Here is a 21,218-nt window from a genome sequence, read left to right as displayed (position 1 = left end):
CTACTGCATGAGTTATGTGGAATAGAAGTAAAATCGTACTCACTTTTTTCAATCAAGTAAAGAGATCAAAGGCAGAACGTGGTGTAGCACATGGGGAGAAGGAGGAACCTCACCTCCTCTGCGAGCGAGGGCCGGCCGAGGGGGCGTCCCGCCAGCAGCACGGTTACCGCTGTGGCTGAGATGGCAGTCCCTTCCGGCGCCGAAGACCCCCAGGTTCCAGGGAGTTCTGGGTGGGTCTTGTGTTTAGGCGGCGCCGTGTGCTGAGAGCACAGTGAAGGAGGGGCTGCTGCCTGCCGGGGTGCGCCCCGGCCTAGAGGTCGGAGTGGAAGTGAGGAAGGGAGAGACAGCTGGGATGATGGCAGCGCTGCCAGACGGGGGGGACACAGCTCCGCCTCGGAGTGGGGCTGACTGGCTCCCTGGTCAGAGCCTGAGCTGTGAGCCTGAGCTGACTGGCGGAAGGGGAAAAGAACTGCAGAACATTCCAAACCACAAGGAGAGTGTTTGTAAGTGCGGGGAACGGTGGGTCCCCAGGGGCAGAAAGAGCCTGAGGACAGGAGCTGGGTTTGGGCGATGGCTGAGAGCGGCAGGCCGTGTGGGCACTGAGGGCCACCAGTGGTGGTCCAGGGGCGTGCAGTGTGACCACGCGTGGCCTTCCACGCACACGAGAGGGGCCCAGGGCTGCGTCAAGGCCCTGGGGAGGGTAGGGGAGGGACAGCTGGAAAGATGACTAGACTTTTCTGGGTTTTTCCTGCGGCTTCCATCAACAAAAGAGGCTTTAGAGCTGCCCCAGAGCTGTGAGGCCCAGACAGGGGGTGGTCCCGCAGGCACAGGGGTCCCCGGAAGGGAGGGCACAGCCGGAGGAGCCACGGGGTCCCGGGGACGAGGTGCGCAGCTCTTGGACACTCCACTCTCTCGCAGGCTCCGTGGAGGACCTCCTCCTACAAAAGGAAGAGGAGGATCCTGAGGTCTTTGATTACAAATACGTCGTGGCGGCTTCGTTTGAGGACTCGGGAAACCACACCACAGTGACGGCACTGTTCAACAACCAGGCGTACCACTCGCCCGCCGTGGCACTGGCACTTGTGGACAACGTTCTCTTCAAGCTGCTCTCCGGGGCCAGAGCCTCTATCACAGCTGTCAACCACCCTCAGCCCCGGACGGCCCTGGAAGCCTCGGAGGATATCTTGTACCAGTATGTGCCACTGCCCTCCCCCCAACAAAGCCTCCCCGACCACGTCCACAGCGGGGCCCCCTTGACCACCTGTCGCTTCGCGTTTGCTTCTTGTTGTAACGACAACTTGCCGCCATGGAGGACAGCTCCTGTGGGCAGCTCTGCTCAGATCGCCTCCCCCTGTCTGCCCCTGCCTATGTCCTGCTGCAGGGGCCCGAAGGCACACTTCCTCATCACCAACTTGCTTTTCGGAATAGCGTTCTTGTCCAGCTCCTTCTCCATCTTGACAGTGAAAGAGCGGTCCACAAAGGCCAAAGACATCCAGTTCACCAGTGGCGTTTACGTGGCCACTTTCTGGCTCTCTGCGCTGCTGTGGGACCTCATCACCTCCTTCGTCCCCAGTCTGCTGCAGCTGGTGAGGGCTGTGTGGTGCCGGGACCCCTCCCTGCACATCATGGTGGGCTTGTTGTGGGGACCCTGCCAGGGACCGGAAGTCTGGGCCAACAGCTCACCCCGGACGTGATTCCATCACTGACTCTTGGGAAAAGGTCCCAACACCGTTAGAAGCCGAGGGGCTGGCTCCGGGGTCTCCAATGTGTGCCAAGCCCACAAGTGCACAAGCCAGTAAGAGGCAGCACACTGGGGACCCGTGCTCAGAGCCCGGAAACGGCTCACCGTGCGCCGAGGGGGCAGCTGCTGGATGGTGACACTCTGGGTGAGATGGCCACGTCCGCCTTTGCTCCGCCTGTGTTCTGTAACCGCTGTTGAACTCCTGACCGCACGGTGAGGACATGCCGGGGCAGAGCCCCTCACCTGAGCGGTCAGAGAGGAGGACGCGCGGGGCAGGGGCCACCTGGGCAGCAAACTTACTCTTAAAGTTGGGATCATCATAGCCTTTCTCTAACCCTTAGCATCAACTCTTAGAGACCCTCCCAAATTCTCCCCTCTCCCCCGAGGTGGTGTTTCTGTACTACAAGGAAGAAGCTTTCACGCATGAGGGCAACATCCCGGCCGTTCTCTTGGCGCTCGTGCTCTACAGCTGGGCCAGCACCCCCTTCGTCTACCTGGCCAGCTTCTGCTTGCACTACGAAGGCAGCGCCTTCGTCAAGCTCTTCATCACACTCACCTTCCTGAGCATCTGCCCCAACATTCTCGTCTGGGTCACAAGCCAAAAAGGTGAGGACCGGCCATTGACACATACCTTTCATTCTTCCGCTCACGGTCACAGACGGTACACCCCCAAACATTAGGCTGTTCTCAGCAGCGGTCCCTGAAGAGCCCCAAACTGTGTCCCCAGCACACATCTCCCGGGGAGCGGAGAGATGTGGCTACAATCACCCGGTGGGTTATGCGCAGCGGCCGGCAGGGAACAAAGCACTTAGCGTAAACACGCAGCCGCGTGGATGGACATAGGGCCCCGCTGATAGGACAGATCCGGGTGACAGAGTCAGAAGACCGGTGGCCTCGGGTTTGGGAGACAGGGGCTGCCGAAACAGAGACCCCAGGGAACCTCCTAGACACACTCTCTGTCTTGAACAAGGTGCGGGTTATGTGGGCATAACCGTGTGTCAAAATTCATCACATGGTCCATTTAGGATGAGTTTCATTGAAATGAGTTATTCCTCCATTTTAAAGGAAGGTAGTAAGTCAATGAATAAGCCAAGGCTGGGAGAGGGCTGTTCGGTGAGTGTGCGGTTCATGGCGGAGCCCCGGGAGCAAGCCGCCATCCACACTGTGCACCCGGGCTTAGATGTCGTCATGTCTGGCTGCGTCTCTCTCTGCATCAGGCTGGATACACACGGTTTCTCCCTCCGTGGTCCTCTCCTCCAGGCACTTGGATGCCGACGCCCTCCTTTCAATGGGCGCTTGGGTTTCTGTTGTCTCTACCTGAGAGTATGTGAACTGCTCCCTCTCTTCGTCTCAGGAGCCATTCTGTCTCTTGGAGGACCGGCCGTGCCTGTGCCCGCAGCCACCGTGCTGGAGCACATCTCCCTGGCGGCGGTCTGCATTGTGCCGCACACTGCCAAGTTATCTTGCACGCCACTGGTGGAATTTTGGAGGTGGAACCGTTTTCATCTGAGCAGATCAAAAAAGCAACAGCATTTTGACTTTATGATGGGAACAGAACAAAAAGCACATGGCAGACAGAGGAAGGGGGTTAGAAAAGGCATGTCCTAAGGGAACCCTAACCCCGCAGTCCTCAGCCACGCTATGCATCCGAGGTTCACGGGTCTGCGTGCCAAGATGGACCCCAGGCGGTCCCAGCGTGGGCAGGCCACGGAATCACCCTGAGCAGTGCTGCCCTCGTCTCCGGAAAGAACCCAAGGTTTCCTCCCTTCCTTCTCCCCTAAGCCACCCAAACCCACCCCAGGGAGACAAGCACCTGCAAGTCCAAGGACACTGAAGGGCCCTGATGGGGGCAGAGCTCTCAGAAAGAATGATCAAGCCAGGGTGCCTTGATCTCTGGACCTTCTCTCTGGATCCCTCCACCTTCCTGGGACCCATTTCTTCTTAGCTTGCCCCATGCCCTTTCTCCTCTCCCCTCCTGCAAAACAACAAAGACCAAGATCCTTCTCCTGCCTTGCAGGAGGCCCCTTCCGCCTTAAAAGTCACAGGGAAAGGAGGCTGGGACAGGGCACGAAGCTCTGGTCTGGGGGGAGCGCGGGGTTGGGGGGTAGCTCGCTGCTTCCTGCGTGCACCCCACCCCCACCTCCTAGGGAAAGACACCATTAGGACACTTTGGCCTCTGTACACGCACCCCAGGGGCCTCATTAGGAGGCTGTCGCCATGGCAGCACAGAGTCTGGGATGTAAAGCCACATCTGAACTCTCCTTTTTCTGAGACGCCACTAAAGGAATAGGAAAGGAAATAAAGGTGTATGACTTCATGATAAAGAAGCATCTGAAGGGTACTTTGGGGGTAATGGCGGAGCAAGGACCTACTGAGCACCGCAGAACCCTGGGGAGGCTTGGGAGTCAGAAGCCCGGGAGGGGAGGAGGGGCTGCTGGCAGTCTGGGCCTGTTCCTGTCCCAGCATCTCAGTCGGGAAGCGCACAACACACAGGCAGGCTCTGGAAGGCAGACAGCCCTCCTCTGGGTGGCCGGAACTTGCTCCCACACAAGACCTACACATTCTGCTGAGTCCCCTGCCTATAATGTCGCCCGCCCCTGTGCACAAAGCCAGCGATCACCTCTTGAGGCCTCTTCTGTTTCTGTGGCTAGACAGGCAGAGTTCTCTGAGCACTTGAGGACAGCAGATACAGGAGAGACAAAGCAGATACAGAGAGCAAAGCAGACTGCCAAAAATGCAATACGGGGAAATGCGGGACGCAGAGCCACTACTTCAGAAAACATGGCATCTATTAAACTGTAGAATTCTATGAGGGGGGAAAAGAAAAGCAAACAATCTGAGTGCAAGAAAGAGCTGGCTGCCGACATAAACACTTAGCAGAAGGGGTGGTCGAGGAAGCCTGTCAACCGCCCGATCTCCGATCTCGGGGAAGGCAAAGCCAAAGACAGGAGGAAGCAGGGAAGGCAGGGACAGGTGTGGGGGGCGGTGCGTCCAGGAGCTGTAGCCCCGTCCCCTGAAAAGCACGCCGCAAACGGAAAGTGGACTTGAGGAAATCACCACCAATATCTCCCAGAGTTGCAACCAAGTTCAAGGCCGGAGGGATCTGTCAGATGTCCCAAGATGGGGGGAGAGGGGTCCAGACCTAAACCCAGATGCTTCCCAGAGGACAAGTTCTAGGCACTGTTCTCCGGTCCGCTGAGTGGAAGGGCGGGATGAGGGCAAGTTGAGCCACTCCAAGGGAAACACGACCCACTGTGTTGCCCTTTTCGAAAGTCAACGGAGAGACAGTGGCCCGGCAAAGTGAAGGAACAGAGACAAAGAAGGCACAGGACCAGGAGGGAGCGGGTCTGACCCCAGGGTGCAGCGGCAAATAGCCACCTTCTGGTGGAGGGCGAATTTCCGAGATTCGAGGGTTTGTGACCTTGCCCCGGCCTTTGAGCGGCTTTGGGGTAGGAGCCAGAGAGAAAGAAGGAAGATGAGTGGGAGCCGTGAAGATCTGCTTTTTCAGTGAGAAGGTCGCTCATGGACATCTCTGATTCTGGTTAGGGTGAGCTGGAGAGAAGCCGGTGTCGCCTCTCAGAGTCTAACCACTTCCCGCTTAGGGCCCAGAGACACCGCCGGGTGGACTGTTGGTTCCGACTGGGCTCAGGAACTTTGTGTAGTGGTTAAGCCTGTCTCTGAGCCCATGCAGGAGGGGCAAGGCTGGAGTCCTGCCAGTTACCCCCAACCCCTGGCCCCGCCACCTCAGCCTCTAGGCGAGATTTCCAAAGTTAGAATTCTAAGTAGAGCAGACGAGGAGGGCATGAGCCTCTGGGCTTCCCTCCCAGTCCTGTCTGCCACCTTCCCAGCTGTCCTGCTGCGCTATGGTCTCAAGTGCGGCTCAAGGCCTGGTCACAGAGCCATGGCCCCCTGGCCCTTGGGGCCGGATCGCAGCAAGCATGTGGAGCGCCACAGCTCAAGCCCCTTGGCTGGGTGGGCCCTGTCTCTGCGGCTGCTTCGGAGTCCTGGCCCAGAACATGTTGGTTGGGAGACCTCATGTCCCAAGGTCAATCCCATGAGGAGTGGCCTCGCTTGCAAGAATCTCACAGGTCGGCACCCAGAAGCTGTACTGCTCTAATCCCAGGTCTGGAGGGTAGAGCTCCCTTCGAGTCACTGGTTCAGCCGTGGGATCTGTTAGTTCTGAGCCCGCAGGCTCCTCCCGGAGTTACCCATAGGGGTGGGGCTGTTATGTGAATTGTCACCAAGTCCAAAATTAGAGTTCCTGTCCCTGCCCCTCAGTTCCTCCTTCCCGCTAGGGAGGATGTGCTGGGGTAAAGGGAGGGCAGAGAGCAGCCGATGCAGGGGGGACGGGGCTCGGGGACCTGGTCACCACCAGCCCAGGCCCTATGCGGAGCACTGCGAATTCATCCTCTAATGAGCGGCTGATGAGCAGAATGTTTCTTCCACAGAACACTTGTGTGTATTGGTTGTAAATAAACGTTTAAAATATCTTAAATACACATGCCCTCAATTTCTTGCCCAACAACCTTGTTTGGCATTTCCTCACTTTGCAATATGACACAAATCTGAAAATTGGCTTCTCTTAACCTCTAAGAGTCCCTAGTTTCTGCATATGTGGTTCATAACCAGCCGATTTACTGCCTTCCTTTTGTGTCTCATAGGACTTTCGCTAATTCTTGTGGCCTTTCCAGGTCCATGGTGAAGCAGAGCATTTGCAAATGATGGCTTTGTCTCCACAGACGATCTAGGCGGGGACGGTGTCCTTCTCAGCTCCCATCCATCTGGGGAGGGCGCTCGGTCGACCCCACAGCTGGCCCTCCAGACCCTGCTGTCTGGGCCCCACTCCCTGGGACACCTCATCTCCCTTCCACCTTGGCTCACCTCTTCCACAGACATCCCATGTGGCAGCCACACTCTTGCTGGTTTTCCCAAACACAGCTCTTTGGGATTCATTGGCACCATCGATCTGAACAGAAGTAAAATGACAGCCTCAGGAAGCAAGGCCCAAAGGAAACTATGTTTGCTTTGGGCATGGAGGTTGAATGAAGTCTCTGGTCCAGGGACCAGGAGAGTGACGTGTGCCAGGGGCTGTGCCCTTTCCTGCCTGAAAGTGAGTGAGTCATTTCTATCCCCTTCGCAGAGCTGGGCTACGTGACATTGTCAGACTCCTTGGACCGCAAGTTCCTATTGCTGCCAGGCCACTGCCTGGGAATGGCCCTCTTCAACTTATACTACAACTACGGAATCCAGAAGCTATGCAAAGCCAGGAAACTGGACCAGCAGGAGTGTAATCAACTTTGTGAGTACTGCACACGGAAATTCTCCCTTTGGCAGGACACAGCTCAGTGGGCTTGGATATGTTCACAAGGTTGTACGAGCAGGGTCATCATCCAGTTCCACATTTCCATCGCCCCCAACAGTCTTTCCCCCATTGCCCCTCCCCCCAGCCCCCAGCCGCCACTACACCTGCTCACCTTGCCTGTGCACTTGCCTGTTCTGGTCCTTCATGTCTGCCTGCTCTGGTTTCAAGGTTCACCAATGTAGGAGCTGGTGTCGGAGTCTTGTTCCCATTTTGTGGCAGAATCATAGTCCGTTGTGTGGATGGACCACGGTTTATCAGTTCATGGCGTGAGGGACACGCGGGTTGTTTCCACCTGTTGGTGATTGGGAATGATAGCGCCGTGAGACTGATGGACAAGCTCTCGTGGGAACGTGTTTTCAGTTGTCTTGACTACATACCTTTATTAGGAATGAATCTGTGCTTAGCTTTTCGAGGAACCAACCAGACTGTCTTCCACAGCAGGTGCACCATTTCATGTTTCGTCTGTGACGGACAAGGGTTCCAATTTGTCCACATTCTCCCCAACACCTTTTAAACACTTTTTTTTTTTTTTGCAAAGAAAGAGAGCAAGCAGGGGGCGGGGCAGAGGGAGAGAATCTCAAGGCGACTCCACACTGAGCACAGAGCCCAACATGGGGCCCGATCCGACAACCCCAAGATCACAACCTGAGCTGAAACCAGAAGTTGGATACCCAACCAAGGGAGCCAGGCACCCAGGCACCCCTAAAGTACTCATTTTTTAAATTGTGGTAAAATGTATATGAAGTTTACCATTTTAACCATTTTTGAGGTACAGGTCAGTGGCGTTAAGGACAATCACACTGTTGTGCCACCATCTCCAGAATTTTTTTCATCTTGCAAAACCGAAACTATCCCTGTAAGACATCAACCCCCCCACCTCCCAGTCCCTGGCACCCACCATTCCCTTGGTGTCTGTGACTTCCACGGCTCTAGGGACCTCACAGGAAACCTCCTAATTCCTGTCTCATTTCCTTTTCTGGACACTCTGGAGTTACTATCTTTGTGGTTACCATGGGGATTACATTAACACCCTAACGTTATCACATTCTGATTGGAATTTATATCAGCCTGACTTCAGTAACATAGAAACTGCTCCCATATGGTCATGTCCCCACTCCCCTTCAATTATCATGTTTTGTGCATCCAGAAACGGAGACCAATAATTGTTTTCATGTATTAGTTTCTTTAGCCGTGGAGAAAACTGCAAGTGGAGTTGCAAACTCACCTGACAAGAATACTAGCTTCTGGAATTGTCTTTACCTTTGCCAGGGACCTTCATTATTCCGATCTGTAGGTCCTGGACAGTCCCTGTCCATCATAGATTATTAAATGAGACTGGTGTGCTGGAGGAAAAAATGCATGGCATCATTCCGTTCATATCTTAAAAGCTCGTGTCTGGAACAGAGAGAAGGGTTACACCCAAATCCTTACAGTAGTTTGGAGCAGGGGAGGGGTACCTTTCCATTGGCCCTCACACGTATCCCTTCTTTCCGATGAGGGTGTATTTATGGTATAATTCTAAAATACACATATCTAAAGGGAAAACGTGAAGGCAGATGAGATTACAGAGAGAGGACTGGAGGCTTCTGGATATTTCAATGGGACAGGTCAGCCAAAGCGGCAGGTGACTGACAACTGATCAAAGAACCCAAGTACAGAAGTCTTGCATTTCCAGCCACTGCCACAGGACTGGGCGAGGTCTCTGACTTCCCAGCATTATTTGCACTGAACGTGGGCTGTAGCAAGAGAAACAGAACACTGCTCATGTTTGCCACCTGCCGGGACGTGGTAACAGCGCCGATGACATTCCTGTGCGGTTTCAGTGGCATTTGCTACAGGAGGAAAGGCTGGGACGCCAGCCCGAGTTCGGTAACCTGAGCTTCTTCCCCATTAGCAGAGGGATCCAAGGTCCAGGAGAGCATCTACGCCTGGGAGCCTCTTGGGATGGGGAAGTACCTGGCAGCCATGGCCATCATGGGCTTTGTGTACCTCGTCCTGCTCTTCCTCATTGAAACCAACGTCTTGTGGGGGCTGAAAGCCAGGTTTCCTGACTTCAACAGGAAGGGACTACTGGTGAGTGGGTCAGTGTGTAACTTGGGAAGCCTGGGTCCACGGGCTGGCTCCACAGTCCATGGCTAGGAGTGGCCATGCCTGTCAGCATCGGAGGGAGCCTGGAGACCATATCATCCACCCCAGGACAGAGGGGTGACAGCCCGTGCCTCCCTGGGGACCTGGAGGGATAGGGACCTAGAGGGGGCTTGGCCCCTGTGACCCTGGTCTGCTGAGTAGGACAAGTCTGTGGATTTTCTAAGGCCAGTCACCTTTTCAGAACACCTCTTCCTCCCGGCCTGCACCCAGTAAGCCAGGAGCCTGGAAAGAAAAGGGTCTGTCTGTCAGTTCTTGGTCTGAATATGGTCCAGAGGCGAAAGCCCCCCAAGGAAATTCTGGAGAAGATTCACTGGTTTTGCCCCGATATCCCCAGGCTTCAAGTCTTTTAATTTTCCTCAAAAGCCAACACCATGTGATGTTTCCGGGTCTGGTAGACCCCAGTCGCCCTGGACAAAGGGGTGGTGGTGTGTGCCAGGCCCGCGCTCCCTCTGCCTTCACCCCCTGCCCTGGCACCAGCAGGGACTCACACCGCCTACCCTGGTCCCCGGAAAGCAGGTGACCATGCATGAGGCAGCGTCCATGCCCGTAGACCAAGACGTGGAACAGGAGGCAAAGATGGTGGAGACGTACTTGGAAAAGCTGCGTGCGGAAAACCCACTGGTTCTTAGAGAAGTGACAAAGGTAGAGTCACACAGACGCTCCTGAAAAGCAAAGACCACTCCTCTGCGGGCCTTTCGGAAGAAAGCAGCCACCAGGGGGCTCCAGGCGCTGTGGAGACACACTGTCCGGGAGGTTCACCCCCAAAGTGCCTGAAGCAGGAGTTAGGGCCTGAGTCCTCTAGCGCCTCTCCCGGGGGCCCAGTAAGGCAGGAGGGCCGGAGCCACGAGCCCCCAGAGGCAGGAAGCCTCGGGGGCGGACATGACCAGCTGACCCTCTCTGGAATCTAGAAGACAGTTTCTGGGGGAGCTCCCAGTGAGGGGCGGGGGCACCCCTAGAGCTCCAGCCAGGAGTTCATGGGGACCCTTCGAACATCCGGGAGCTTTGCGGCATTCCCCCAGTCTGTAAGTTCTTACTCTGTTTCCCCAGAGCCACTGGTGGTTCAAACAAACCAGCCAACATCCCAGGCCCCATCAAGGGGTTTTGTTTGCTTGAAGGATTGAAGGGAAGAGGCTTATCCTGGAGAACCAGGCTCTCCGTTTGCAGGGACAGAAAGAGGAGGGCAAACCCTGCAACCCTGCCGGGAGGGGAAGGAAGCCAGGCTCCTCCGAGGGCCTGGGCCCCGAGGGCAGCTGGTGCCTGACCCAAGACGGTGTGACAGGAGCAGGGCGGCTCCTCACCGCGTGCCTTCTGTCTGGGTACCTCAGGTCTACGTGCAGAATGTGCCCCTGCTGGCTGTGAACAAGATCTCCTTCACCGTTGGAGCAGGGGAGTGCTTTGGGCTTCTAGGCAGCAACGGAGCTGGGAAAACGTCCATCTTCAAAATGCTGACCGGGGAAGAGCCCATCACCTCTGGGGCCGCCTTTGTCAGGGGCCTCAGCATCAGCTCTCACCTGAGGGAGGTAGGTGGGACCCGGGAGCAGGGGAGCACTGGGAAGGGGTGGCTGTGTTGGCAGGAGGGGGTGGGGAACGGCACCTGGGCGTGTGACCTCAGGCCTGGGGTGCGCGTGGTCTTTGGAAAACCCACAGATCCAGTTTACATGTGACCCCCAGTCCCACGGCCCTACCTTTGACCTCTTCTCTGAGCTCGCCACCCACCCTCTCCTGTGTCCACTGCTCATAGTCCCAAACGTCCCTCCCACACCTTCCCAGGTCCCAGGTCCCGTCTCCCAGACGCTCGCACTGCACTCACACCAAGGCTCCTGGAGATGCCCTGCGGGGCTGCAACACCAACCTTCCATCTGTCAGGCTCTACACGGGCTGCCCCCACCTGAGCCTAGTGGTTACTCTGCTCCCTGTCGTCTGTCCGCTGAGGGTGTCCACACAGCCACGTCTGCAGCCTGGCCCCAGTCCCAGCCCCGTGAGTGCACACACGCCTCCTAGACAGCCTAGCTTAGACGTCCTCCTGCTGACACCCGACTTTGTCAAGAGCTCCTCAACCCCAACCTTCTTCGTGGGGTCCCCACCTCCGCGACCAGCACTCATTCCATCACTGCCCTGTAGGCGCCCACACTTGTGCTGACCCAGTGGCCCTCGCCAGCACCAAGCCCTGAGGACAGCGGCCAGGTGGCAGTGCAGGGAGGGGAGAGGGACAGGGTGGGGCGATCGCGGGGAGCCAGTGAAAGGCGCAAGGAGAGACCAAACCATGGCGGCGTAAGGGAGGATGTACCCTTCACAGCACAAGCCATCGAGCTGCCAAAACTTGATCAAGCCAGGTGCAATGTCCACGACCAAAATCACGTTCAGAGAGAAAGCCCAAGAACCCATGCAGGCCCCTTCAGCTCTGTTGTGTTCGGTGCCCACAGCCGGGGTGAACAGCCAAAGCCAACGTCAGCCTCGCACGGCCGCGAGACACTCAGATCCATTTCAGCTCTTTTATGATCCTACACATTCCGGGGGTGGCTTCTGGTGAGGGAAAATTGCGTGGCTCTGACCCCCTTCCTGGCAAGAATGGTAATGACAGGACCAAATGTGAAAAACTCCTCCAGAGAGGCTTCTGAGAAGACAGTGAAGACTTGGGAGGCAGGAGGTAGGATGGGGAGAGGCCCAGGGAGGCGGCCACGTCCTGCCAGGGACCTGGGAGCCCAGGACTGCTCCTGAGGCTGAAGTGACTGGCAGCAAGTTCGGGGGAGCACACCCCTTCCTAGAGAGCGGGCCCCAAAGGGCTGCGCCCTGGGTGTAGGGAGGAACCACATGCAGACGAGCTCCTCCAAGGACCCCAAAACAGCCGGGATGCGTGCCAGTCCCTGGAATGGTGTTGACGGGACCCTAAGCCGCCGATGCTCCCAGGCACCTGGCGGGAGCCAGTGTCCGCCTCTGGGGGGAAACGATACCATCCTTAGCTTCAGATGATTTCTACAACTCTGCAAATGCAATGCTTGGTACACAATAAAATTAACCAGGTATATGTGCATAAAAGACAAAGCCCCCCCCTTCAAAAAAAATAACTTAGAGCGAAGCCTGGAGAGTCAAAAGGGCAGAAGCTATCCAAGATAAGGTAAGAACTTTGGGTAGACCTTCAAGATGGCCCCAAGGGGTCCCCATCCTGAAACCAGCACCCCTGAACAGCCCCTCCCATGCTGGACCAGGGCTGGTCTGGGTGGCAGCAAAATTTGCAGGACAAATGGTGTGTCACATCCTAGACTGGGCTACGGAAGGCGCTTCAGCTTCTCTGGGAGTACATCCTCCCCCACACATCCCTCACAGTGGGGGAAGCTAACTGTCACCTCCCGAGGTCCTCACGCAGCCTGTGGGGGGGCCCACGCAGAGAGCAGCTGCACCGTAGTCCTGAGACCTGCCCACCACTACGTGATCGAGCTCGACAGCCGATCCTCCAGGCTCCCAGGGACATGGGCCCAGTGGGGGGGCCAAGGACCACCTTGTGAAGGAGCCTGCCCAGGTCTGCCCAGCCAAGCCGTCCCCAGACCCGCGAGCTGACCCACAGAAACCACGAAATAATGAACAAACCACAGCTACGTTTTGGGGAAACTTGTTACACAGCAGCATATGACAAGCTGATACAGAGGATCCGGGGAAAGGGTCTAACAGTAAAGGTCTAACTGTAACTGAGGTCCTGCAAGGAAAGGGCACAAAGAAGAGGCGAGGCGGAATTCAAGAAATGAGTGCCTACGATTTTCTAAAACTTATGAAAGTCATAGAATTACAAATAATAAATCTCTATTAGCCCTAAGCAGAAGAAATTATAAGAAATAAATCTTTAGGAATGTTATAATAAAACTGCTGAAAAATAAACACAGGAAGAAATTTTTTTTGTTTTTTTAAGCATTTGGGAGAGAGAGAGAGAGAGGGCACGAGCTGGGGGAGCAGCAGGCAGAAGGAGAAGCAGACTCCCTGCTGAGCAAGGAGCCTGACACGGGGCTCGATCCCAGCACCCAGAGATCATGACCTGAGCCGAAGGCAGACATCTAACTGACTGAGCCCCCCAGGCGCCCCCACAGGAAGAAAATCTCGAAGGGACCCACTTCCAGACGAGCAGGAATCAGGTCGGCAGGTGATGTCTTAACAGAAATGGCAGTGGCCAGAAGACAACAGGACACCTCAGAAATGACAGAAGTGTTAACAACCGGCCTATGAGAACACACTCCGTAAAAGCCATGCTGTGAAAGGAAGGTATGAAGAAGGTATTTTCACATAAACAAATACTGACAGGACAGATCACCAGCATGTACGTGAAAAAACAAACAAACAAACAAAAAACACAAAACAAAACCACAGACAGAGCCATCTTTAGGCAGAGGGGAAAATTATCCCTGAAGACACAGGAAGGATTGAAAAGTCATTACATATAAATAAATAAATAAATAAATAAATAAATAAATAAAGGGAGATGTATGAGTTTCGATTAAACGAAGCTATAATAATAAGAACATCTTCTGAGGTTTGAAATACATGTGCTGTGACGGGACACGACGGTGATGCCTGCCGGTCATGAGGCATAAATGGAGTTAAGGGGCCTAGTTCCTGGAACGAGCGCCCAGTACTAAATCAAGGACACACGCCATAGTATCCGGGGGACGAAAAGCCAGTATGGGGCACAGCAGGAAAACGAGAACAATACGTGACCGAGGACAAGCAGGCACAAGCAGGAGGAGGAGCCCAGGGCACACAGGACAGTCAGCCCTGAAGAAGCTGGGGGACAGAACTCCCAAAGCATCAGGGAGCGCACTCGGTAGAAACGGACTGAAGACCGATGGGAAGACCATCAGGAAGGTACTCATGGGCCGGAACATCAAGTCAGCACAGGGCCTGGCCACAGTGGCAGATTCACAACTCCAGCGTGGGTCAGGGGAGGAGTGGATTTGCAAAATGTGGTCTATCCGTACGATAGAGTGCCATCTAGCCGCGTAAAGGAATGACGGACAGACACCTGCTACAAGGCGGCTGGACCTGGAACCGGGAAGCTCGGTGACAGAAGCCAGTTACGGAAGGCCACGTATCAGGGATGCCTGGCGGGCTCAGTGGGAGGGGCGTGTGCCTCCTGATCTCGGGGTTGGGAGTTCAAGCCCCATGTTGGGAGTAGGTGTTCCTTAAATAAATTTTTTTTTAAGATTTTATTTATTTATTTGAGAGACAGCGAGCTTGCAAACAGGGCGAGAGGCCCAGGGCGAGGTCGAAGCAAACTCCCTGCAGAGGCCGGAGCCCCATGTGGGGCTCGATCCCAGGACCCTGAGATGATGACCTGAGCTAAAGCCGAGAGTCGGATGCTCAACCCAGGAGCCCCTTTTAAATTTTTTTTAAAAAATTTATTTAATGGGCGCCTGGGTGGCTCAGTCGGATAAGCGTCTGCCTTCGGCTCAGGTCATGATCCCCGGGTCCTTGGATGGAGCCCTGCATCAGGCTCCCTGCTCCACGGGGATCCTGCTTCTCCCACTGCCTCTGCCCCACTTTGCCCTCGCTCTCCTCCTTGCACACTCTCTTTCTCAAAAATAAACAAACAGGGTGCCTGGGTGGCTCAGTGGGTTAAGCCGCTGCCTTTGGCTCGGGTCATGATCTCAGGGTCCTGGGATCGAGTCCTGCGTCGGGCTCTCTGCTCAGCGGGGAGCCTGCTTCTCTCTCTCTCTCTGCCTGCCTCTTCATCTACTTGTGATTTCTCTCTGTCAAATAAATACATAAAATCCTAAAAAAATAAAAAAATAAATCTTTAAAAACTATTTTAAATAAAGGCCATATGTTATATGATTTGTTTGGGGTGAAATGTCCAAGAGAAGCAAATCTGGAGACGAGTGGTTGCTGGGGGCTGAGGATAGTAGAGACAGTGCGGAGGGAGTGCTAACGGGTATGCGGTTTCTTTGGGGGAAACGAAGTGTTCTAAACTTGACTGTAATCATAAAGGCACCCCTCTAAGTTTGCTAAAACCACAGAATTGTATACGTTCAGTGCGTGAATATGGTGGATTCCGTGGCATGTGAATTGTGTCTCAATAAAGCTGCTGTAAAAGGCAAGGAACGGGACGCCTGGGGGGGCTCAGTCAGTTCAGCGCTCGACTCATTTCAGCTCTGGTCATGGTCTCGAGGCTGAGGGATCGAGTCCCACATCCGGCTCTGCACTCAGCATGAAGTCAGCTTGGGATTCTCACCCTCTTCCTCCCCCGACTCGCACACACACTCTTTTTTTCTCTCAGATAAATAAATAAAATCTTTAAAAAGGGAAGGGAGGAATGAACCAAAAAACAAATGAAGAAAGGAAGGGAGAGGAAGAGAAGTGACACAGCAGCTGGTCGCGGACAGATCCTGAACCTGGTCTTACTGTCACCAGCCCTCCGGCCCACAGACCTTTCCTGAGGCTCACGCAGAAGTACCAACTTGTTCCATAAACTCAGGGGACTAGAAATTTACATTTCTCTGTGTTATTTAAAAATCAAACGGCATCTGCCAGGAAATCGGACTTCGGCCTCCCCACAACCCTTCTTCACATCGCCTCCTGGCATCCGTGTGAGCTTGCCATTAGAAATGGGGGATTTATGTCTAGTTCAGCCTGCCCCTCCATCCCTCCTCCTTCTCCTGGAAATCTCGCACTGGTTCATCTCGCTACCGAACTCCTCCCTCTGCCTCCTTCTCACCACCGTTTAGATGGACAAGCCCTTTCAAGCATTCTTTTGCGTTTTCTAAGCTATATTTTTACCAGGATGCACTGGTGTTCCCAGCCATGGCTTGGATGTGACACACGTTTCCATGAGCCACACTCATCGCCCCGGAATTGTGTGGCTCCACTGAGGGGTTGTCCTTGGCCCACACTGAACAGTGCTCTGTGATCACCCCAGCCCAGCCCCAGTGTACTACAGGCTTGGGTGTGTAAGAACATCATATTTCTTCATTTTCTTTATATCACATTACATTTTCAAGGCTTCTACCCCAAAACTGTTTCAAAAGAGAGAAAACCGGGACGCCTGGGTGGCTCAGTTGGTTTGACGACTGCCTTCAGCTCAGGTCATGATCCCGGAGTCCCGGAATGGAGTCCCGCATCGGGCTCCCAGCTCCATGAGGAGTCTGCTTCTCCCTCTGACCTTCTCCTCACTCGTGCTCTCTCTCACTGTCTCTCTCTCAAATAAATAAATAAAATCTTAAAAAAAAAAAAAAAAGAAAACTTATAGAGACCCAAACCAGATGTGAACGGAACTAAGGGTCAAAAGATCTATGCCTTCTTGGGATTCCTGGGGGGCTTGGTCGGCGAAGCGTTTGCTTTCAGCTCAGGCTGTCACTCAGGGTCACTCAAGCCCCACACCAGGCTCCCTGCTGAGTGGGAAGCCTGCTTCTCCCTCTGCCTCTGCTGCTCCCCCCCTTCTCAAACAATTAAAATCTTTAAAAACAAAACAAAACAGTCAAAAAACAAAGAAATAAAACCAAACCCAAAAACAACCCTCTACCTTGTTCATGACTAAACAATTTTCAGCAAACTACAAATAGGAGAATCATCAGGTTAAAATCATCTGATGAAAGCGACCTACCAGAAATGCTCACATCTCGTAGTGTGAGTCGCTTGGCGCATCTCGGTTCAAGACTGTTTCTCGGGCCCACAAGTTGCTCCTGGTAGTAGATGTCTTCAGGGGAAGCCTCACACTCAGCGGTGTGATGTTCCCGGTGCGTTCTCCCCTCGTTCACTCCATCCATGCAGTCTTCCCGTCTGCGTCCGGGCAGAGCAGTGCACGCCGCCCCCTGCCAGGGGCACCCAGAGGGGCTCCTCGCTGCGGTGGGGACGCAGATGGGAAGAAGAGCACTGGCTATTTCTCATGAATGGTATCTTACCGCTTTCATCATCTACTCCAGGGGAGCCCTTGGCCAGCGGCACAAACGAGGGCACAGGTCAGTGCAAGTTTATAAAGCCAAAAACAGGGAAATAACTCACATGTGCCTGAGTTTTTTTTTTTTAATAAACAACGAAATAAAATCTAGAAGCCTTCCCTGACTGGCAAAGTAGTAGTTCAACTGAGTTGGATTAGACATGTATTTCTTGACTGAGAAAAATCTTTAAGACATAATGTTGAGGGGCGCTTGGGGGGCTCAGTGGGTTGGGCATCTGCCTTCAGCTCAGGTCATGATCTCAGGGTCACAGGATCAAGCCCCACGTCAGGCTCCTCTCTCAGAGGGGAGCCTGTTTCTCCCTCTCCCTCTGCCCCTACCTCCTGCTCACCCTTGCTCTCTCTCTGTCTCAAATGAATAAATAAAATCTTAAAAAAAAAAAAAAAAGACATCGGGCTAAGTTAGAAAGGTGATTTGCAGAACGGCAGAGGATACTGTTTTGGCAAAAACAGACACACAACTGGTCCTCTGCTGGGAGCCAGCCGAGGTTCTAGCAGCCTTCCTGCGAGTGTCCTACAGAGGAAACCTACTTATGGATTACATGTCTAATAGAAAATATTGTTAAGAGGGGGAATACAGCACCTTCTACTGCCCAGATGCCATGATGGTGACGAGAGGCAGGGCACTGAGGATACACGCCAGGCAGGCAGGGGGAAGGGCCCCACGTGTGCACATACACAGACAGTGGCCCGTCCACAAGCACCTCATCTGGGCTCCCTGATGCCACTGTTGTCCCACTCCCCCAATGTGGCACAAGTCCATGCACACGGCCCATACTCAGAGCAGGGCTGGAGCCTGGCGGGGGCAAGGCCAGGTTGGGTGTCCAGGCCCTGCACGTGACTAGCGGCTCTCCTTCTGATGGGCCCCCCTCTTGGGCTGTGCTCCAAACCCAGGTACGGTCCCAGATCGGCTACTGTCCGCAGTTTGACGCCCTGCTCAACCACATGACTGGCCAGGAAACGCTGGTCCTGTACGCCCGGATCCGGGGCGTCCCCGAGCGCCATATCGCCACCTGTGTGGAACAAATTCTTGACGACTTACTCATGCACACACACGCGGACAAGCTGGTGAAGACCTACAGGTGCTCCCGCTCTTCTCCGTGCAGGCCAAGACCATGAGCTCCGGATTTGGGGTGGCTGTGCAGTCTGTGTGCCATGGGGCAGATTTGTGGGAAGCGGCCCTGTCCTGCAGACGCACGGGTCTGTGGTCTGGGCTGCCCGGGAGGCACTGCTCCCAGCTCCGACCCGGGGGAAGGTGGATAGGTGGGTAAGAACAGGTAGCATCACAGGTATTACCGTCCCGCATGTGCCAGAGGGCCTCGATTTTTGGTAGGCTCGCCCGTTACCGTATCTCACTGTGTCTGGGGCATCTGAGCTGCCGATGTTCAAGTGAGAAACTGAAGGGGTCTTCCTCCGTACTCCGAGGTCAATGATCTGGAACCCAGTGCCCTTAGCATCCAAAGCCGCCCATCTCAGGACTTCGTCCGGTGTGTGCAGCGCCCCCTGGAGGCTGATGACAATATCGCACCCCTGGGACAGGGATGGCGGAGAGTCCCAGGGGCCAGTCCACGACTCCTGACCTTGGCTCTTCCCTCCCTGCTGGCTAGGGTTTCAGACAGGTTTTTGTACTTCCCTGCATCTCTTGAAGATTAAACTATTTAACACTTGCAAAGTTTAGAACAGCTCCCCCGCACGTTGTAAATGCTATGTGTTCATTTTTTAAAAGTTCGCTAAAATGGTCCTCTGTCCTTAAGCTCCCAACACCAGAGACCCTCAGAGAAGACTCACAGACCATGTGCTCTCTGCAGATCTACCCCTGTATCCGGGGCCATGACCTGTATACTGAGTGGACAGCCAAGTCACAGTGCAACCTCACAGGAGGGTGGCGGGCCATGTCACTAAAGCCCCACTCAGGGGCTGTGGGATGCTTTCCCCACAGAGAACAGAAAGCCTGTGTGTGTGTGTGTGTCTAGGGCAGGTGGGCTGCTGGTGATTGTTGGTTGCCATTCATCCCAACCTTTCCCTCTCTGCTCCCAGCGGCAGCAACAAGCGGAAGCTGAGCACGGCCATTGCCCTGCTTGGAGAGCCTTCGGTCATCTTCCTGGACGAGCCATCCACCGGCATGGATCCCGTGGCCCGGCGTCTGCTCTGGGACACCGTGGCCCGGGCCCGCGAGTCCGGCAAGGCCATCGTCATCACCTCCCACAGGTAGAGCCAGAGTCTCCGGGGGTCGGTGGAAGAGTAGGGACAAGGGCTGGCTGGGTGGGGCCGGGGGCACAGACCTGTCAGCAGCTGTGTCGGAGCCCCTGAGGAACGTGCCCAGCCTCGCCAGGCGGGCCCCTCTCTGAACGTGGGAATCAGGAGCAGTGTGATCTGGCCGTGGACACGGGCCTCTCTGCAGGAGCCTCTGTTGTGGAAGGCGGGCGTCGGCATCCCCTGCCCCGTCCCTGTCAGGCCTCTGCCCCTCTCCCCAGCATGGAGGAATGCGAGGCCTTGTGCACCCGGCTGGCCATCATGGTGCAGGGTCAGTTCAAGTGCCTGGGCAGCCCCCAGCACCTCAAGAGCAAGTTCGGCAGCGGCTATTCCCTGCAGGCCAAGGTGCGGGGCGACGGGCAGCAGGAGGCGCTGGAGGAGTTCAAGGCGTTCGTGACCCTGACCTTCCCAGGTGAGGGACACCACACACAGGGCCTCTGTGCCTCAGCCCTGCCGAGCGCCCCCCGCCCACCCCCGTCCCTGACCCCTGGGAGGAGGGCCGTGACTCCATGGTCCCAGGCCCTCCGGGGAACACGGTGTCCTCTCCGTGTAGGCAGCGTCCTGGAAGACGAGCGCCAAGGGATGGTCCATTACCACCTGCCCGGGGATGACCTCAGCTGGGCCAAGGTGAGCATGTACCTGGGCATCAGAGGGAGCAAACCTGTGATGTCACCGACTTTCTGGGGTGACGAGTTTTCTTTTCTTCATGAACATTGCATTCATAGCATTTTCTCTCTGCCGTCTCCATGGTAATATTCACGCAGATTTCATAAAACACAAGGACGTGTGAACTGGAAGGGACCTTCAGCTCCTCCTACCCCTCATTTCAGAGAGAGGGAAGCGGGTCCAGAGAGGGGACACTGCATGTGCAGGGTCCCATAGCATGCCAGAGATCCAGCTGGGGCTACTGCCAGCTGGCCCCATGCCCGGGCAGTGCCTTTCTCTGAGATCAGACAGCTGACTTCCCTAGGACTGACTTCTTGGGAAGTGTTCTGGGGACAGCTGAAAAAGAGATGGGTCTTTAAGGGGCTTCATCACACCCAAAACCCTCCCTCTTTCTACTCTTTGCTGCCTCCTCTCCCCTCCCTTGTGCCCATCATCCACAGTGGCCTCCCTTCTTCCCAAAAGGTGTTTGACATTCTGGAGCAAGCCAAGACAAAATTCAGGCTGGATGACTACTGTGTCAACCAAGTGTCTCTGGAGGACATTTTCTTGAGCTTCACCTGCTCTGCGCACCCAACCAAAGAGGAACACAAACAAGAGCAAGGAGAGCCAGCAGACCATTCACCAACCTCTCCACCTCCCTCTCCATGGCCCTCCCAGCCTCCCTCTCTATTTTCCTCCCAGCCTCCCTCTGAACCTCCCTCCCAGTCTCTCTCTCCATCTCCCTCCCAACCTCCCTCTCCAACTAGCTCTCCATCTCCCTCCCAACCTCCCTCTCCAACAAGCTCTCCATCTCCCTCCCAACCTCCCTCTCCACTTCCGTGAGATGTTTACTTCCCATAATAAAGAGTGCACAGTCTGCCAAATGCTGCAAGGAGTACAAAAGCAGCTCGTGGACCCAGTGAGCTCAGTTCAAGGTCTGGGTGGCTCTCTGTGAGACTGGGCCCTCTCACTTTAGAGGCCTGGCGGAGAACCTAGTTCCATTTCAGTGGAAAACGATCCCCTTGAGTCCTACTGGCTGGCTGCACGGCCTCCCTGAGACCTGGCTGTTGGAAGCAGCCTCAGAGATGCACCTGCCATGTCCTTTCAAGGTGCAGTGACCTGGGGGTGACCATGGT

General features: G+C 55.1%; 1 protein-coding gene across 1 annotated transcript in view; it reads left to right on the top strand.

The window, feature by feature from the left end:
- The window catches only part of LOC132027121 (ATP-binding cassette sub-family A member 17-like), a 58,474-nt gene extending 37,525 nt beyond the window's left edge, over window positions 1-20,949 (top strand). The window contains exons 19-30 of the mRNA XM_059415897.1: window positions 919-1,192; window positions 1,382-1,586; window positions 2,128-2,347; window positions 6,882-7,040; window positions 8,998-9,176; window positions 9,732-9,893; window positions 10,577-10,771; window positions 18,079-18,266; window positions 19,222-19,392; window positions 19,659-19,849; window positions 19,991-20,064; window positions 20,566-20,949. Of these exons, the coding sequence (XP_059271880.1) occupies window positions 919-1,192; window positions 1,382-1,586; window positions 2,128-2,347; window positions 6,882-7,040; window positions 8,998-9,176; window positions 9,732-9,893; window positions 10,577-10,771; window positions 18,079-18,266; window positions 19,222-19,392; window positions 19,659-19,849; window positions 19,991-20,064; window positions 20,566-20,925 (2,378 nt within the window). The 3' untranslated portion in view covers window positions 20,926-20,949. The remainder of the gene's footprint in view (window positions 1-918; window positions 1,193-1,381; window positions 1,587-2,127; window positions 2,348-6,881; window positions 7,041-8,997; window positions 9,177-9,731; window positions 9,894-10,576; window positions 10,772-18,078; window positions 18,267-19,221; window positions 19,393-19,658; window positions 19,850-19,990; window positions 20,065-20,565) is intronic.
- The last annotated feature ends 269 nt before the right edge of the window (window positions 20,950-21,218 follow it).

This window comes from Mustela nigripes, chromosome 11 (assembly GCF_022355385.1).
Source record: "Mustela nigripes isolate SB6536 chromosome 11, MUSNIG.SB6536, whole genome shotgun sequence".
Lineage (NCBI taxonomy): Eukaryota > Metazoa > Chordata > Mammalia > Carnivora > Mustelidae > Mustela > Mustela nigripes.
This window is presented reverse-complemented; position numbering and strand designations above follow the sequence as displayed.